At 53.0% G+C, this 18,429-nt stretch overlaps 1 protein-coding gene across 2 annotated transcripts in view; it reads left to right on the forward strand.

Annotated features, from left to right (window-relative positions):
* The window catches only part of CAMSAP3 (calmodulin regulated spectrin associated protein family member 3), a 54,918-nt gene that overhangs the window by 30,689 nt on the left and 5,800 nt on the right, over positions 1–18,429 (forward strand). The window contains exons 3-12 of one of the 2 annotated variants that reach the window (XM_084838433.1): positions 501–635; positions 1,413–1,511; positions 5,479–5,617; positions 5,753–5,892; positions 6,881–6,974; positions 8,715–8,766; positions 10,623–10,699; positions 11,702–11,774; positions 13,307–15,038; positions 16,016–16,152. In XM_084838433.1, the coding sequence (XP_084694559.1) occupies positions 501–635; positions 1,413–1,511; positions 5,479–5,617; positions 5,753–5,892; positions 6,881–6,974; positions 8,715–8,766; positions 10,623–10,699; positions 11,702–11,774; positions 13,307–15,038; positions 16,016–16,152 (2,678 nt within the window). The remainder of the gene's footprint in view (positions 1–500; positions 636–1,412; positions 1,512–5,478; positions 5,618–5,752; positions 5,893–6,880; positions 6,975–8,714; positions 8,767–10,622; positions 10,700–11,701; positions 11,775–13,306; positions 15,039–16,015; positions 16,153–18,429) is intronic. The other variant, XM_084838434.1, reaches the window with a different exon arrangement.

Genomic DNA, 18,429 nt, shown 5'->3' on the forward strand with positions numbered 1-18,429 from the left:
CGGTCCAGGAAAAGGAGGATTCTGATGTTACTGTGATTTTGCCAAGCGTCTGCCCTTGTGGATTTCTTTTCTTCCCTCTTTCCTGCTCCAAACCTGTATCCAATGGCAACTGCCCTGATCACTCTGGCTCATTCATGTCAGCATCCTCATACTATACCCCTGCTGCACTCTGTCTTGCCTTGTTTTATACCGCCAGGGGGGCTAGCTGTCACTCTCTAATCATAGAGCTGATCTGTGTTTCTCTGAATGCTGAGAAGGGGAAAGAGAAATAAGCCAAATGCAACTTGGAAGTCCATCCTAATGAAGGATAAAGCTTCCTTCCACCTGCCCCAGCATTAGTGGCCAGACAATTCTCCCTTCCCTTGGCATTTCAGACGCTGGTGGTACTGGGTGGTATCAAGTGTGCGTCAGAGCCCATTTGTGGGGCAAGAATGCCCTTGTGGCTAGTGCCCATCATCTAACTTGCCCCGTCTCTTCTCTCTTCCCTGCCACACTTACAGGGTGCCCACTTGGCACTGATTGACTCACTGATGACAGCATTTGCGTTGGAAGCCACCAGCTCATTGAGCGTTGCACCAGGTACTGATCCAGCTGCCATCTCCTGGGACCAGAAACTTCTGCACTGGATAGACATGGTACTACATGTATTTACTTATCATGCGTGGGTTTAATCCTTCCTCCCACTTCATCCACAGGCCAGCCCTGCAGGAGCGGTTAGGCTGAGCATCATGACTAAGTGGGATTTTGAGCCCTGGTTTCCCTAGGCCAGGCTCTCTGGCATGCCACATGAGAGGCTGGTCAGGTGGTTGCAATGGATTACTTGGACTGTGGGCCCATTGGGGATAGAGACGGATAGTGCTGAAGTTGCTGCAGGTTCAACCTTGAAGCAACAGGATAGGAGCAGGGTAGAAATGTAGTTCTGTTAGCCACTTTGAATATAATCTCATGGAAAAAGGTGTGTGTGTATAAATGAGTGCCAGCTCCAGGTTTTTGAGGGCCCTTGGGTAAAACACCCTCAGTGGGCTCCCTCCCTTAGTGAGGAGTTAAACTCACCAGCTGCTCTCACTCCTCCCCCTCCCCCTCATCATAGCTGCCCCACTTGTGTGCTTGAAAGGCAGAGAGCCAGCGGGCAGCAGCATCTATTGCTGCTCCTTCTCACTTTGCAAGAGGAGGAGCAGGTCCGGGGGCTCTTGTCAGTGGGCCCCTGCGGGGGTGTGGGCAGGAGCAGTTTCTTGATCCTGTTGTGAGCTGGGATCAGGTCGGCACCTATGTTTTTGGGAGACCCACATGGACTGCATCCTGTTTGGGAGGCAAGCAGAAGAGGAGGGAAGGGCACTTCAGCACCACAGAGGTTTGTGGGGCCTGAGGTGGTGTTGCTTATTCACGACATGCTCCTGGTTGCCTCCCTGCAGATCATCCACAAGATCCAGCAAAGCACCGAGCAGGAATGTTCTCAGCAGTCTGCTTCTGGTACCGACGGCCAGACCCCAGCCTCCAATAGTGGTCCCAAGGTGCGTGTGCCTTGCTCTTACAGCTTCCTTCTGAATGAAGCTGGGCGTGTTGGTGGGACTAGTGTCTGGGCTGTGGCATAACTGGGGGGAGGGCGGGTTGGTAGGTGGTCTGTCGACCCTGCCCCGTTAGTCAAAGTGTGGTGGGGCATAGAGAAGAGGGTGGCTTGTTCCACATTGGCTTTGTTCTGTGTATGAACCGCACCCCCCCCCCGCCTTATTGGACAATAATTTGCTGCCTCCCTCCTGCCCCCTCTGCCTCAGGGTTGGGCACTCCCCTGTCCCACTTGTAAAACTGCTGTGCTGCCCTCATTCTGTGAGGTGGCCTTGGTCTGCTTCATCTTCCCCTTGCCCTGTGGGTAGCTCATGTGTCTTCCTGGGAAACCAGTGGCCATTTACTTCTCCCCAAAGCTGTTTTGTGGAGCTGGCTGGCTTTGCCAGGCTGGAGCTGTTGAATGAGTAGGGTGGGGGTGGGTGCAAAGTGCCTGCCTGGGAAGCCATCTCCTCTCCGTTCCCGACAGGCACGATGGCCTCATCCCAGCCAAGCTGCCTCTCTGGCTGCCTGTGCTGTGAGTGCAATGCAGTCCAGGTGTGGTATGTGACGGAGCTTGTCTTTTTCTGCATCTCTTCCCTCTTCTCCTCCCCATGGCCTCCTCTCTCTCTCTCTCTCTCTCTCTCTCTCTCTCTCTCTTTCCTCTGCTTTAGTGTCCCACAAGGTGGTACTGGAAACTGGTTCCTGTAAGTGGGCGGCTTTACTTGTTATCTCCCTGCTGCCTCGGCTCCTGTGCTGCATGCCAGGGGGACCCAGAGCAAAGGATGCTGGGGGTTTAGGACTTTGGAGCAGAGGTTCCTGTGTGGTGCAGGGAGGGCTTCCCTTGAGGAAAATTTCTGGCAGCTGAGTTGCTCTGCTCCTTGTGGGGATGGGCACCGAACTGTGAAAGCAGAGGGGTCCCACCTCTCCTGGGCAGTAGGAGTGTTTCCACATGAGACACCAGCGGCTGGGATGCTGGTATATCCCAGCATCCTTTGTTCTCATCTCCCTTCCCTCCACCATCTGTACCTGCTTTGGTCTCTCTTAGCTCCACGTCGCCTCTTGTGGGAACCCTTGAGGGGCAGTTGACTAGTTGTGTGTGTGTTGGGGTAAGGGTTCGTGTGTCTCTTCTTCCTGTCCAGATAAAACCTCGGGTTTTGGGGTGCTTGGGGGTCTAATGGACAGGCAGCAGAGCCTTTGTCCAGAGATCAACAAGAAGCCCCCTCGTGTCACTTGTGTGGAGGGGTTAAGAGACAGCCAGAGCAAGGCGGCTCATGCCTGGAGCTGCCAAGTAGGAACAGCATGCTAGTTACATGACATGCCTTTATTCCCCCCCCACTTTTTTTTTGTTGCCTTCTGCCCTTTTGCTTGCTGCCCTGCTGTACCTGGTGCAGCCAAGGATGTGACCGGAGGATACTTTGTCCAAAAGGTCTGGATAGGATGCAGCGTGTAAATGTTTAGGAGTGTGTGGGATGCTGCAGAAAGGACAGGGCCTCAAGATTCCAAGTGCATGCTGGGAGGCATTAATCTAGGCAGGACATTAGGCCTAAGCTAGGGCCCCAGTGCCCCTTAGAGCATCTCCCCGTCCCGTCTTGCAAGGCAGCAACCCTTCCCTCCTCCCTCCCTCCTTGCGGGTGCATTGATCAGGCTCTCTCTTTTCTTTGCTATTGCATCCAGCATGCCATCGCTTTTTGTTTGAAGGAGTCGGGGAATAAGCCTCCTGTGGTAATGTATCCGTCGGCGCGCGCGCTTGCCCGCCCGCCTGCCCGCACCACCTTGCCATCCACTTGGGTTGCTGCTCTAGAACTTCTGGCTGTTCCTGCTGCAATGGGCCTGCCCCCACCCCACATGCTACCAACTTGCTTGGGGCTTCAAGAGGCGAGCTCCCCCCACCCCTCCCGCACCTTGCTGACATTTTTCAGGGGCCTTTCCCCATGTCTGGAGCAACTGGCAGCTGCCTCTAGTGGCCCCAAATGTTCATGGTGCAAGAGACCTGCCACTTGGCTACAGCTATTGGGAGTCGGCCTCATTTAGTTCCTCTATGCCTGAAGGGGTCTGAGCACAGACAGTGGGCCGGTTTGCATGATCAAAACAGCCCAGTGTGGTTTATTTATGCTATGGTGGGTGGGGTGTGTGCTGGCGGCCATTTTGAATATTCAGCACCTGGCTGTGGCTTGTCATGTTGTCTGAACTTGGGTGGCAGGGTTGTGCGAGGGTTAAACAACACAACAAGCTGCGGCCGGGCATTGAATATGCAAATTCCTCCTGGCAGGCGCTGCTGTCCACCATGGCATAAATAAGCCACGCTGGGCTGTTTTGATCATGCAAACTGGGTCAATCAGTCATGTGCCCCTTTTATTTATTCATTTTATTATTACATTTATAGCCCGCCTTTTTCCTCTTGCAAGGTGCCCAGGGCAGCATACATTGTCCTCCTCCTTTCCAGTTTATCCTCACAACAGCCCTGTGAGGTAGGTTAGGCTGAGAGTCAGTGACTGGCCCAGAGTCATCCAGTGAACTTCATAGGCAAATGGGGACTAGAACCCAGGCCTCCTGAGTCCCAGTCCAACACTAACCACCACACTACTTTGGCTCCTTGCCCCTTGTCTTCCCAGAGCCCACAGAAGTCTCAGGTTGCATTTCCCCTTTTTCTTAGACACCCTGTTTGTCAGGGCTAATTGTGTGTAGGCATCCACCACTTCTCTCTTCAGAAATCCATGGTCTGCCCATGTGTCGGGAAGGGAAACAGGTGAATGTGGTCACTGGCATAAAGCATTCTGCTGTGATAGGAGTTGACCGTTTTAGTCTCTAGCCAGGTGACCCCTCTCCTTCTACTTGTGTGGGGTCTCTGCCCATCATCCCTAGTTGGTGGATGTCTAAGCAGCAGGGGCAGCGCAGGGCTTGCACTCTGAATTCCTGACTTGAGCAGGACTGGGGCTGTGGGGAGGGGCAGGTAGGCATCTGGTCTCCAGCGCTTGCTGTGTATGGCTAACTCTTTTGCCCTGCACAGCCCTGTAACCTTTTCCCTCTGATCCTCCCTCCAGTTCATTGCAGCAGGAATGGAGGTGCCCCCAGTGCCTACTCTGATTTTTCTTCTTCTGCTGGCCTGCTGGGTGTCTGTGTCTGTCTGTACACCTCCTCCCTTCCCCTCTTTGCCCTGTACACCATCAACGCGCGGCCTATCCTGCTCTGTGTGTGTCTCTGGTGTGGGGGCTGGCTTTGTCTTGTCTGCTGTGTCCTGGGGTGAGGACAAGCATGTCTGGAGTGGGAAAGGATAACTTGTCATTGTCTGATGGAGGGGAAAGTTTGACAGATAGCTCCTCTGCCTTCTCTCCTGTCCAGTGCAGATCCTCCCATTTTAGAATCCCCCCACAGCCAGTGTGGTACTCCAGCCCCTTGGGCCTAGTGTGGGACCAGGACCTCTCTTGGAACAGTTGTGGGAAGGGGAAGAGGGGCTCTGGCTCTTTTGAGTCACCCGGAGCTGCTATAGAAGGGAGAGGGTCTCCTTTTCTATTCCTCTAATGGCTGCTTCCTTCACCTCCCTCCTGCTTTCCTTCTCGGCTGCCTTTGAAAGGGCTCTTGCCCAGGTTCTCGCTTGCCCTCTCCCCTGCTTTATATCCTTGTTCCCTGCCCAGCATGCACTCTGCTCTTGGTCTTGGGGTGGGTACCATATTGTGTGTACTCTTTTTGTTTGTTTGTTTGCTTGGGGAGGGGCCCAGTGTCAGCTAGTCCTTAACCCTCTGGGTGTCCACTCCCAAGAAGAGTTTGTGAGGGCTGCTGCATGGTAAAGTTTGGAGAAGACGGAGCTTTGGGTCAGAGGAACTTAGGGGGCAGAGCCGTAGACAAGGGAGGACACAGTGCCAGCTTTTCAGGTGGCCCTTATGCAGGGCTAGTGCCTGTTGTCGTCTTGACTTCTTCCTGCATCTCTGTTCTGTTCAGATCCGCTATCGGAAGGACAAGGCACTGCCCAAACAGACTCCCTGTTTCCCTGCCATCACAGGCATGAAGGATCTCGCCAGCGGGGGTGCCATTGCTGCCACCATCCACTACTACTGCCCCCAGGTTGTACGCCTTGAAGGTGAGTCAGTACTTTGGGGTTGGGGTGGAAGGATGGGTGGCCATTTGGAGCTTAGAGCTATTAGGAGTGGAACTCCTCCCCCCGCCACTCCCATGTTACCACTAACAGCCATTGTGCCCTTCCCCTGCCTGGTAGATGTGTGCCTGAAGGAGACGATGTCTGTGGCAGACAGCCTGTACAACCTGCAGCTCATCCAAGGCTTTTCTTCTGACTACTTGGGTGGCTCTTGTTTCCTCTCGTTAGAGGACCTGCTGTACATGCCCCCTGTGCTGAAGGTGAGTTCTGGAACTGGTGAGGAGAGCTGCAGCTCAGTGGTAGTGCACATGCTTGGCAAGCAGAAGGTCCCAGGTTCAGTCCCCAGCATCTCCAGGTGGGGCTAGGAAGGAATCTTGTCTGAAGCCCTGGAGAGCCGCTGCTGCCAGTCAGTGTGGACAGTGCTGGGCTGGATGGACCCAGGGTCTGACTCGGCATAAGGCAGCTTCCTATGTTTTGGTATTAATTCCGTGTCTTTGCCACCCAATAGCCAAAGCTCTCTGGGCAATTCACAGCAATTAAAACCATAGAAGGCATGCTAAAACATAATATAAAACTTTTAAAAGTGTAGAAGTACAGTGGGAAACCAAAGTAAAGGCTTGCAGCAGTGTAAAGATCTGAAAATACAAGGACAGACTTACAACCTACAGGTGAGGTGGTCCTTGGCCAGAGCGCCTCTGCCCCTGGGGAGGACGTGGGATGCCCTGGCTACTGGAAGGGGGCTTGCCTTCACAGCAAGGGAGAGTAGCTACCTGGAAGGCCTCTGGCCCTGTGGCCCTGCTTGGCACAGAGGGGAAAGGCTGGCTCCCTGTCCTGTGCAGCTGCTCGTGCAGAGCAAGCAGGGATTAGCAAGTGGTGCCAGCACTCAGTCTGCCTTGGCCCTAATGAGCCTTGGCCAGTGCCTCTGGCTTCACTAATTAGAGGCTGGCCTTGCAGAGACAATGGGGCTTTTCTGTGGTGAGTGGCAGAGTGGCGCTGGCCAGGGGGCAGTGGGGGGAGAGGCTTAGGCATTAGGAAGGCGGTCTCATCCTGTGCACTAGCTCCAGTCCTGGAAAGACTGACTGCGGGGTTATGCAGGTGTTAGAGCAGAGACCCCTGGCCTTCCTGCCCACCCCAACTCCTGGCCAAGGGAAGGGCAGTTTCAGGACTTGGGGCCCAGTGCTTTGAGGGGAAAGAAGACTCTGTTTCCTCCCCAGAGTCCTTTGCTAATTTAGTGTTCTGCTTCCCCAGATCAATGTTGGTGTGTTCCTGGCTGAGTTGTTCCTGTGCTTTGAGGTGCTTAAACCAGACTTTGTACGCCCAAAGGAACTTCCCGGACTTCAGGGTATGGTACCACCCCCCACCCAACCTAGTGAATTGGGTGAAGCGCAAATAGTCTAGGATGAGAGTGACGTGGCCCATTCCCAGCTTCCTGTGGATATCCTGATCTTCCTAACCCTATTCAGATGTTCTTCGCACTTGTAAGCTCTACATGCTAGTTCCGCCCCCGTCATCGCCTTTTACATATGGAGGGCGACTGTCCGCAGAGGAGAGCCTCCTGATCTGTGGAAACTGTCCTGAGATTTTAAAGCCAGGGAAAATCAGGATTTTAAAATCTCAGGGAGAGCTTTCCTGGATACTCTCCTCTGCAGGTAGTCACCCTCCATATGTAGAGGACAAGAATGACAAAGGAGAGGGTGGAGCTCACACACTTCTTCCCACTCCCCATCCTCATATGCTGAGCTTACATGCGAGGAGAATACCTGAATGGGATTCATAGAATGGTAGGGTTGGAAGGGGCCTACAAGGCCATCGAGTCCAACCCCCTGCTCAGTGCAGATTCCTGTCTTGCAGTGTGGCAAGATAGTGTAGAGGCCAGGTTAATATAGTCCTTATTGGCAGGGTTAGATATGCTGTGCACTCACAATTCCTAATAAGTGTGCTCAGCCCCCAGTCTGATAGTGTAGCAAGTGTGCCTAATTCAACGTATGCTTCAGAGTATGAGAATTTGGATTTTTGAGGCATTTGGGGTGAAGTGTGGGGTGGGGAAACTGGGCGAGGGAAGAGAAGGCAAACATGATGGGGCAGTAAAGGAAGGCAGGCAAAACGGCTTCATTGCAGCCAGATTCAATCTGGGGGGAGTTATTATTAGTGGCATGTTTTCAAGACTTTTTGTAACCCTGAGGCCTATGCACCTGCACTTGCTTTATGGCAATTTTCTGAGTTTCTCAAGCTTCTGGAGGGAAAAAACGACACCACACTTGCACAAGACATCAAATCCAGTTTGTACAGGCGTCTGGCTTGATAATTGGCACTTGGGTCCTCTCTCCTTCTAACAGGAAGGTGGGGGTACTGCATATGCCTCCCACATTTTGTGGTATAAAGCAAACAGAATGTGAGAGGTATGAAGCATTCAGACCAAAAAAATAACCACTTTAAATCTGATTACGTCACGAAACCTATTTGCAGCTTCCTCCACTTCCAACTGTGGACTGTGGATTCTGTCAGAGGATGTACATTGTGCTCATCTTGCTTTTTCCCAAGTGCTTACACAGATTGCTTTGTCTTGTCATACTTCATGGCTCCTCCAAGTAGTTGTTAAACCCTGGCCTTTCCTAGATAGTTTTGTGTTTTGACGTTGCAGACAATTTTGTGATTTTTTTCCTCATTCATTTTATACAGCGGATGGTACATTTCTTGCCTAAACTGTAAGGACAGCGCAGACTGTGTTATATAGCTACACTGTTTATAGCATGTGTGCACCTCAACCCCCCCCCAACACCCACACACCCACTGGTGCTTCGCATTTGACAGCTGTCCATCGCCAACTCACCTTTCCCCAAATCAGTGCCCTGCTGATTAAGTGGAGCAGCTGCAGAGGCTGCTGGGACCTGGCATGCCCCAGTCCTGGAACAATGGCCCTCCTGTTTGAGCTGAGAGTGGAGCAGGCTTCTCTCAAGCACCTTGGTACACGTGGCTGGCATTCCCACCCTCTCTCCTGACCTTCTGTTGACTTAATTGCCAGTCTGAGCTCTCCGCTCTTTCCCTTCCCTGCTCGTTCGCTAAAGTGGCTGTTCTCTTTCAGATTCCCCGGGGCTGAACGACTCTTTGACGCCCAAGAGTGCGAACAACAGCAGGTGAGTGAGCCTCCAGCACTCTCGCCACCGCCTTGAGCGCGCGTCCTCACTTGCCTGTGCTGGGAGCGTGGCTTGGGGCCCCGTGTTTCTGTAAACGGGGTGGAAGGGTTTCTAAGGGGCGCCCTCCCCTTGGAGCCTTGTTCTGGTGCCAGTGCCTGCAGAGTTAGGGAGAACAGATGGTGGCTCCACCGCGAGTCCTCTTCTGCCAGGCAGTAGTGCCCCAATGTGTCATCAGGGGGCCCCACCAAGAGGACAGTCACTGGGTCCTGCTGTGTCAGCTGCGGTTCCTGACCATAATGTGAAGCTGCCTTAGGTTGGGGCAGGACCAGCCCTACCATTAGGAAGAGTGAGGCAGCTGTCTCCAGTGGCAGGTGCTGAGGGGCAGGGCGTAGACACCTGTCTCTGCCATGCAGCCTGCCTTGTACCCCCTAAACTAGCCCACCACCCTCAGGCGTACTGGAGGACACTGTCCTGTCAGCAGTGTTGAGTCAGCAGCCGCCCCGGGTGGCTGTTGTCCATGGCATGAAGGGAGACGCCCGCTCGTCCTTCACCTCGGGCAGCGACATGGGTGGGGCCTGCCCTGGCTTGGCATGTGCTGTCACCAGCATTCGTGGCTGGCAGCCTGATAAGCCACATCCAAGGCTTCCAGAACGGGCCTGCCGTACGTGGAGTAATTCTGTCGGAAATGCTGGGATGGGGGCAGAGCCCAGGCCATGACCTGCCAGATCCATGGGCCACCCGGGGGTCGATGGAGAGCTCCAAGCAGCCTCAGCAGCGTTGAAGCTGAGATGCTGATGGCTTAACTGTTCCCTTCCCAGCAGTGCCCAAAGATCATGTCTCAAAGCAGGCAAATATTCTCTTTATTGAAGCGTGATGGGCAGTGATGTGTGAACAGGCGATCCTGCTGTTGTGGCAGGCTGAGCTAGGTAGCCCTTGAGGGGGCCTGACCGTTTCTGTGCTATTTGCTGCTGCCGCTCTGCTTGCCCAAGGGCCTCTTTGCATATTAGAAACTGCTCAGGGAAACTCAATATGGAAGCAGCTATTCCTGGAGTCAGGGTGTGGGGGGGAACTCCTCGTATTTTGTGGTGGCTTGGTGCCTCCTTATGTTTCAGGCTGGTGGGGCCTTCCTTTGCCCCAGGGATGGAACCGAGTCCTGAATGCCCAGGTGCGGGAGCAGCATGCTCCCTTGGCTGATCAGCAGTAGCTGTAGATCAGGAGAGCCTCCCTTACCTGGATTGAGTTGCATGGGTGGAGGGAAGAGGAGCGCTCTCCTGGCCAGAGCTGCTGTTCCCCCATTGCTCCAGGCCAGTAGAAATTGTCGCTCTTCTTGGGGGACAGGGAAAGGCTTTGATCTTAAGGCTGGCACTGATCTCCTCCCATTCGCAAGCTATGGGAATGCCTTTAGGCAGCACGTTAAAGGAACAGGTTCCTGCAAGCCTGTAAATACATGTTCACTTGATCTGCCAAGTGAACGAGCCTGCCGACGCTTTGTGCTACGTACACATACACCACGCGTATAATGTAAGGCAGTGATTCTCATGTTGTGTGAATTCCTTCTTGAGTCTCTGTCTCCCCTCCCACCCACCACCCACCCCCAAAATACTCTAGGTGTTTTCCCTGTAGGATTTGCTTTAAGCACCCAGTTGCCCTCTACAGCCTCCCCTTTTGTGTTTTGCAGGTTGTCTATATTTGTGCTGGTAACTGGCTTGAACTCTTCTCTGAGGGAGCCCTGGTGGTTGTGGCTGTAGGCATTGGATGCTACCCTCCTAACCATTGAGCTACAGCATTAGCCTTCCTGTGTGTGGCTACGAGTTTTGTCTTGATCTCATCTCTGCTTGTCTCTCTCGTTCTACCAGCAGCTCCCCAGTGTTCAGCTTCCGCCACCCGCTACTGCCTGGAGGGCAGGTGCAGTCCCCACTCTGTGGTTCCTTAGGTGAGATGCTGCTCCCTGTATTCTTTTCTTTTGCCGCCCCTCCAATGCGAACTACACATAAAAGAAGTCACATTACAAGCTTAAGCAAAGCATAAACCTCTTGGAGGTCCGTTTGGGAGATCTTGATCATAATTATCACCATCTCTCATGGTCAAAGGGGGGCTTCTTTTTTGTTGTCTTGAAAGCTCTTGGTGCTGGATAAACATTCAGTAATACTGGGCAGCTACTGCACTTTTTTCAGGGGTAACAGAGCCCTAGTAAGCCTGTTGTGGCAAGCACAATTTTAAGAGGGCTCTGACAAGATGTGCTTTCTGTTTGTTCGACTAATCTCATGAGTAAGGATGGGTTCCGCTGAACCGCAGTCAGGGCTGCTGCAGACCTATGCACACTTTGGCGCAGACATGCATAGGATTGCACTATGAGCTGGTCTTCGGTGACTCTTCTTCCTGTGAAACTAGTTTTTAATTATAACTTCAAAAGAGAGTTGTTGACATAAGTAACAGTGATCCAAGCTTGTGCTAATTGGTTTGGGTACTCATGGGGGGAAGTCCTGTGCTTTTTGTTTTGTTTTTCTTTCTTTCTTTCAAATGCGTGCTTGGCTAAAGGACACTTTTGCCAAAGAAGGGCAGTGTACTCTTACAGTAGCATTCCGTTTCACTTCTTTCATGTCTGCGTGCTCCTCCTTATTTTGATCTAACGTGGGGATTACTGTTCCCTAGGCCAGGGCTGGGCAGCCTGTGGCCCTCCAGACATTGATGGACTCCTCCTCCTCATATCCCTTGCTGTTGGTCAGGCTGGCTTGGGCTGATGAGTACTGGAGTCATAATCACTTCTGGAAGGCTGTGAGTTCCCCAGCCCTGCTCTGGGCAGGTCTCCCCCTCTGATGCCAGCCATCCCCTTAAGTGTGGGATTTGAATCCTGATACCACATCGTCAGGAGACCCCTGTAGTATCCTCTTGGTTCTGTGCTCCTCTGTGACTTTTTATCTCTTTGTTCCCGTAGGCTCCCTGCATCATTCCACATCCATGTCCCATGTAGAGGGCTTTGGTAAAGCATGGAGCAAGAAGCAGCTCAGGTGAGAGGGATGAGGAGGCTCTGTGGAATTATGGGGATGGTAGTCCTGAAAGATGAGGGGGAATACCAGGAACTTCTTAGCAAGGATGTAGAGCGATTGATTGGTGATGCTTTGGAGGTGCACGTGAATTGAAGGGGATGTTTAGGATGTTAAGTTTTTGGCTAGGGTTTGAGCACTGCATTTGTACTTGGTAACATACATTTTATGTATGTTAGCAAGTACAAATGCAGGGCTCAAACCCTAGCCAAAAACTAGGCTAGGGTTTTTATGTACGTTAGGGATGGATGGACAGACAGACAGATACATAGGTTTTATTTATTTATCTATCATTTTAAACAATTTAAAGGAACATCATTATATGTTAGATGATCAAAAGCAGATAATATGTTGGGAGGGGGAAACCCAACTGAATAATTAAGGCATTTTTTCTGAGATGGAAAAGAAGCCATGAGCATAATTAATTCCAAACATGTATGTGCAAAAAGCTAAATAGTCTCCTATGATATACAGTCCAGAATGTACACAAGGAAAAGACAACCATCTAGTCCTTATCTCTGTGTGATTCCAATTGTTCAGTAAAAGCCTCAGCATCCTTCTAAAAACTTTTCGTAGAGATTGTCTTTGTCCTTTCGGAAGCTGGAAATTTAAGTGGATGCTTTAAGAAATCAAAATTCAGTACCACCTTATATGTTTGTTCAAAATATATTTATTAGAATAACTTTTATCCTGCCTTTCCATTTACCGAAGTAGTGCTATTGTTGTTTAACGAATAGTAAAACCATCAATAATTAAACAATTAATACTGTTAAAACCCAGAAACAGCATGGCAGATAATTAACATCAGAGTCAGCTTAAAATTCCAAAATTAATAAAAAGGCTACCTGAACAAAACTGTCTTCACCTGCCCGATGAAAGGGCCGTGGCTCAGTGGTGGAGCCCCTGCTTTGCCTGCCGAAGGTCCCAGGTTCAACCCCCAGCATCTCCAGGTAGGGCTGGGAAAGAATCATGCCTGAAACCCTGGAGAGCCGCTGCCAGGCATCCATGGGCTAGATGGATGAATGGTCTGACTCTGTATAAGGCAGGTTCCGACATTCCGATGAAAGCCAAAATAAGATTTTATTTTAAATTATTTTGCATAATTTATACTGCATTCTGCTAGTCATGGGGACTTTGCAGAACACCAAACCTGTCTCCATTGACCACCAGAAATCTGCTCAGCTCCACCATCCCATTCCTATGGCTTCTGAGACTTACACATTTTCCAGGCCTTTTCTTCAGAGCCCAGAGGACTAGAGACTTGGGTTTTTTTGTTTTCTTTTTTTAAAGTAACCTGAGATTCTTGGGATACAAAGGGTGAATACGTAAGGCCAGAGGGTGGAGAGGGCATACCGAATCCCTTCATAAGTACAGACCTGGATGCAGAAGGGTGGGTGGGTGGGGAGACATCATAGGAGGCCATGGTTGAAAGGTGGACCTAGAAAATATCCTGCTTGCTCCTTTTTTGCTCCTAATAGTCACCTTCTCTTTCCCAGCCACCCGCTGTCCCAGGCAGTCTCGTTCAGTATCCCCTTTGGCCTGGACAGTGATGTGGACATTGTGATGGGCAACCCCGTGGGCATCCTCCGCTCAGTCAGTTCTGACAGCCTGGCACCAGCCCTGTATGCCTCCCTGCCTCGCTCCCCCCGCCCCCGGCCTGGCGACGTGGCTGAAGCCCCCAACGGGTTAGTGACGCCGTCGCCCCATGGGGCTGGGCACAAGAGCCAGGGGGGATTGGCTGTGGAGAACGGGCTGAGTGACGGCTACTCTGACCTGCCCACCATCGAGGAGGCCCTGCAGATCATCCACAGCAGCGAACGGCTGCTCCCCGAGGGCGCACCCGATGGCTTTTACCTACACTCGCCGGAGCCCCTGAAAGCTGCTGTGCCAGGAAAGCTGCCCACGCCCACGGCGTACCGCTGCCACAACGGGCCTCCCAGCAGCGTGGAGCCTGCCCAGGAGGGCAGTCTGGACTCTGATGCAGAGGAGCCCCTGCGGCCTGTGGGCCCCCCCGATGATTCCACCTCGTGCGTGAGTTCGCTGAGCTCGCAGCCCGACAGCACGGCTTCCTCTGCCTCTGGTGTGCGCATGACCAGCTTCGCTGAGCGCAAGAAGAAGTTGGCGGCCACGGACAGCAAGTCCAGCGGCATCAGCTCGGAGGGCTCGGAGGCCGGGCCTGTGCCACCCGATGAAAGCCCGGCCCAAAGCCCCGCTCTCAGTTCAGAGATGAGCCAGTTGGGGGCACGGCTGGAGGAAAAGCGTCGCGCCATCGAGGCTCAGAAAAAACGCATCGAGGCCATCTTCACCCGCCACCGCCAGCGTTTGGGGAAGAGCGCCTTCCTGCAGCTCCAGAAGGCACCTGATGCCCAGGCTCACTCTGAGGATGGCCGCCTTGCCCTGGAGGAGCGGCTTGCCCAACTGGAGGCCGAGGAAGAGGCTGGCAGCCCTCGGGCCCGCCTGGATAACAGCAAGCAGGTGACCTTCTCCCCGGAGATCACCAAGGGGGGTGGGCTTGATGAGAACCTGGGCGACTACAACCGGGCAGTGGCCAAGCTGAACACGGCTCTGAGCTCGCTGCAGCTGGACATGCAGCGCCTGAGCGAGCAGCAGCAGCGCCTCATGCAGGAGAAGAAGCCGAGCGCACAGGCCTGGGTGATCCCGGCCCCACGGACCAGCCGCGAGGGGGCACCCCCCCGCTCCTCGCTGGAGCTCTCCTCCCCATCGCCCTCACCCTCCCCGTCCCGCAAATCCCGCTCACCGCAGCCCACTCCCAAGAAGTCTCCAGCCCCCATGCCCCCCAAGAGCCCCAAACACACTCGGCCGGTCGAGCTCAAGTTGCCGACCCTCACGCGGGTTCTGACGCCCCCCCACAATGTGGACACCCTCCCGCACCTCCGCAAGTTCTCCCCCAGCCAGGTGCCTGTGCAGACCCGCTCCTCCCTCCATTTTGCTGAGGACGAGGCACTGCCAGGGCCGGAGGTGGAGTCCCAGAGCAATCTGCGGCCTGTAGCTTCGGTGCCTCCCCAAGGGGGCAACGGCCGCGTTTCTGGCGATGGCACCAGCGATGTCTCCTCGCCCAGCGACCGGCGCAGCAGCCTGATCGAAATCCCCCTGTCCAGCTTGAAGGGGGAGGAGGACGACGAGATGGACGGCGACGACTCGCTGGAAGAATCCATTGCGGAGACGTTGGATTCTGAGCCCCGTTCTGGTCTGGGCTTCTTTTTCAAGGTGAGTGCTTCCCCCTTCACTACAGACGGTTCCTCGCTGATTGCTGGAGCATTCCACTTTCTGTGGAAGAGGTTCTGGAGAAGGGGCACGGCTGTGGAAGGGGGAGAGGGATTCGGCTTTTCTCCGGGGAGCAGCCAGTCCGGAATTGGCATGGGGCGCCGTGGAGACAGGTGTTGGGCTTCCAGCTCTGCTGGCTGGCGCAAGGCAACATGAGTCGGATGCGTGCAAGGGCTTGGCAGCGGGACTGGGATGCCGAGGGGCCCCTTGCCAGGCATAACTCTACCCAGGGCTCCCGGGTGGGATCAGCCGGGCAAAGTACACACGCAGAGTGCACGTGCATGCAATTTAACACCACATCTCCTTTTTGAGAGCCTCGGATTCAGAAAGGAAAGGGGAAAGGCCGCGTTTCAGAGGCTGCTCTGCCTGCAACCAGTTTGCATCATGTCACCAGCTGCTGCTCTCTTGTGGTGACACAAGTCCGTGCAGCACCTGGACCTGGGACTAGCCGTAGTGCTCAGGCATGAACTCCGGAGCCGGAGCTCCGCTATAGGAGTGCATAGCATGTGCATGCTGGTCGCTGCCAGGGCAGCTTGGGGCAGGGATCTACGGTGGCCATTTCTGAGCTTTTTGCTTGTCTGACCCAGTTTCAAGGCATAATAGTCTGGTGGCTCCAGATGTTGCTTAGCGGTGGGATCCTGGTCCTGGCTGCGGATGCTGTGAACCACGACTTGGTCGAGACCCGTAGCAGACAGGATCACGCAGGATGTAAACCTGGTAGAAATGGCTGCAGTGGCATGCGGATGTCCTTTGCAAGCTTCTGACATGGGGCCTTTGCAGATGGGCAGAGAGAGATTGGCTCCAGTCTAGGGCTGGGTAGGAAACGGTCGGTCTGGGCTGGTGACTCTCCTCTTGGAGGCAGAGAGTGATGCTGCATCTGCTGAGGCATCCCCCCGCCCTGATGTGCCGTCTTTGTGCAGGATGAGGAGAAGGCTGAGGAGGAGATGGCGCAGAAGCGTGCCAGCCTCCTGGAGAGGCAGCAGCGGCGCAGTGAGGAGGCCCGGCGCAGGAAGCAATGGCAGGAGGCAGAGAAGGAGCAGAAGAAAGAGGAGACCAGGTGAGGTGGCAAAGGACGAGGCACAATCTCTCTCTCTCCCCCCCCCGCCCCAGACCTATTTTGGGTCCTCTTCATATATCTGTAGGGTGCTTTGCTGTGGTGACTCCATCTGACTGCAGTGTGCATGTGAGTATTGGCACCCAGTAGTTGGTGCCCATAGAGGTATGGGGCTGGCTTCTCCCTGTGTACTGTGGCAAAGGTGTGTAATACTGACTGGGGCCTTGGACACTGAGAACGAGATTAAAGTGTGCAAGTCTGTTAAACCTATTCTAAGAAGTGTGTCTGCATTTTTCTTGCCACAAAACATGGATGCTTGGGGTTGGATCCAGGATCTGCCTTCCATGACAGAAAGGGCTCCGCTCTCAGAACGTCCCTCCATTTGATTCCTGTCCCCCTGCCCCAGCTCACCCCATTCAGCATTCTCTCGGGATTCCCTGTGTCATTTTCAGGAGGCTGGAGGGGCTGCCATGGGAAGGAAGTGGGTGGGAAGACCACTTCTACCAGCACAGCTGATCCAGCTAAAATCTCGATCCAACCGCTCAGGTAGGGCCAGGTCAAATAACTCTTGACTAAAAATTCTTAGAACAGTGGGCCAAGAAAGCTTGCTTCTGTTGTCCAAGGACCTTCAAGGGGGCAGAGGTGCCATGGAAGTTCCAGGACTTTTAATTTAAACCAGTGCATTAGAACATACTACTTACTTATTTTCAAGGGAGTTTAGAATCCCCTGGGATGATCTGGTCAGGGCTGAGACATTCTCCACTTGCAGATTGTTCCTGATCAGCTGCAAGCATTGATGAATTGGTATATTAGCTGGGTGGTGGTGGTGGTGAGGGGGTGTTTGTTTTCTAGCTGTAGTTTAAACATTTGTAGCAGAATGTGCTAGGACTGCCTGGAATGGGACCTAAGCACAAGTAAGGATAACAGTGCAAAAGAAGTTTGTGCTAGTCCATAGATTGTTACAAGCAGAGCCCTGCAAATAAATGTGGCGGTATGGAGTGCTTCTGTTTCAGGATTCCAGCCATGCTGGTTCATTCATTCTCCCTGTGTCCCTGTGTTCCTTCCCCTCCCCCACCCCAGCAACAGTCAATCTGTACATGGAGCATGCTCAGTCCTCATTGGCCTGTTTTGGCTTCCTCTCCATTTTGGGTTTGTGGGGAGTGTGTGTGATAGGCACAGTTCTGTCCAATCCCAGTTGTGTTCAGTTATTTAATTTCTCCACTGATGTTTGTGGGTAGCTCTCTGTTCCAGCTCTCCATTGCATCCCTGGGGACATTTAAAAATAGCTTCTCTGTGTGAATGTGAGCTGACCTATCCAGACAATGAAATTATTCTTTCTACCCTTTGTTGTATATCTATGTGTCTCCTTCTCCATTCCCCCTTTCCAGACACTTCATTCCATTCCCACTTCATTGTAAATTCATTTTCCTCTCTCTTACTCAACATTCTGTGCCATTGAGTTGCTATGGGGCTGTTTGGGTTTATTCCCCACCCCTTAGAGTTTTCTCTTAAAGATTTTTTTGTTGCACATCTGCAAATGCAGATGTTACCTCTCTTTTGGTTGGTGCAGTTTTGGGTGAGCATGTGAAGATTCAGATCGTATTAGAAGGAATGGTAGCGGTTTTCTGTGGCGAAGCTGGCACCAGGGGTGTGTGTGTGTGTATTGGGGAGCTTGCCAAAATGGCATCTGTTGCCCCACCTCCATTCACTGTGTTTACTGCTGGTGCCATGGTGGACTGTGATCTGTGGCAGGGGCTTGCAAGCCAACCACCAGTTTAACATTCCCCTAATGCCCTGATGTAGCATTGCTCCAGGGCATTGAGGGAATGTCAGTAGCAGCTTCCTACCTCCTTGCTGCTGCTGCTGCTCGGTAAAATCAATTGAAAAGGCAGTGGAGGGCAAGAGGGCCCAGCTCAAACGCCAGTGGGCCCTTGGCAGCTGCCCAGCTGTGTTGGGTGCTGCCACCAGTTCTGACCTAGTGCAAGATGTTCAGTTCCTTTCTCTGGATTATCGAGTAGTTGCAAACTTTTAAACTTGCATTTTCACCGTTCAGAACAAAAACACTGCTTGCCTGTCCAGACTTCGGCTACGTGGATCGGCTAACTGGCTGGGTCTGCTGCTGTTAGAACAGAGATGTGAGCAAGGCATTGATATGAACTGTCTCTTCTTTTAGGCCATCACTTTCTAAACAATGGAGCTTGCCTTGAGATACTGTGGTGTTCATTGTAATCACTGTTTTGTATTACAAAGCCTTAATCTAGCCTTTACCAACCGGGTGCC

The sequence above is a fragment of the Heloderma suspectum genome, chromosome 2, assembly GCF_057233095.1.
Source record: "Heloderma suspectum isolate Gila_16-S chromosome 2, 16-S_ref, whole genome shotgun sequence".
Lineage (NCBI taxonomy): Eukaryota > Metazoa > Chordata > Lepidosauria > Squamata > Helodermatidae > Heloderma > Heloderma suspectum.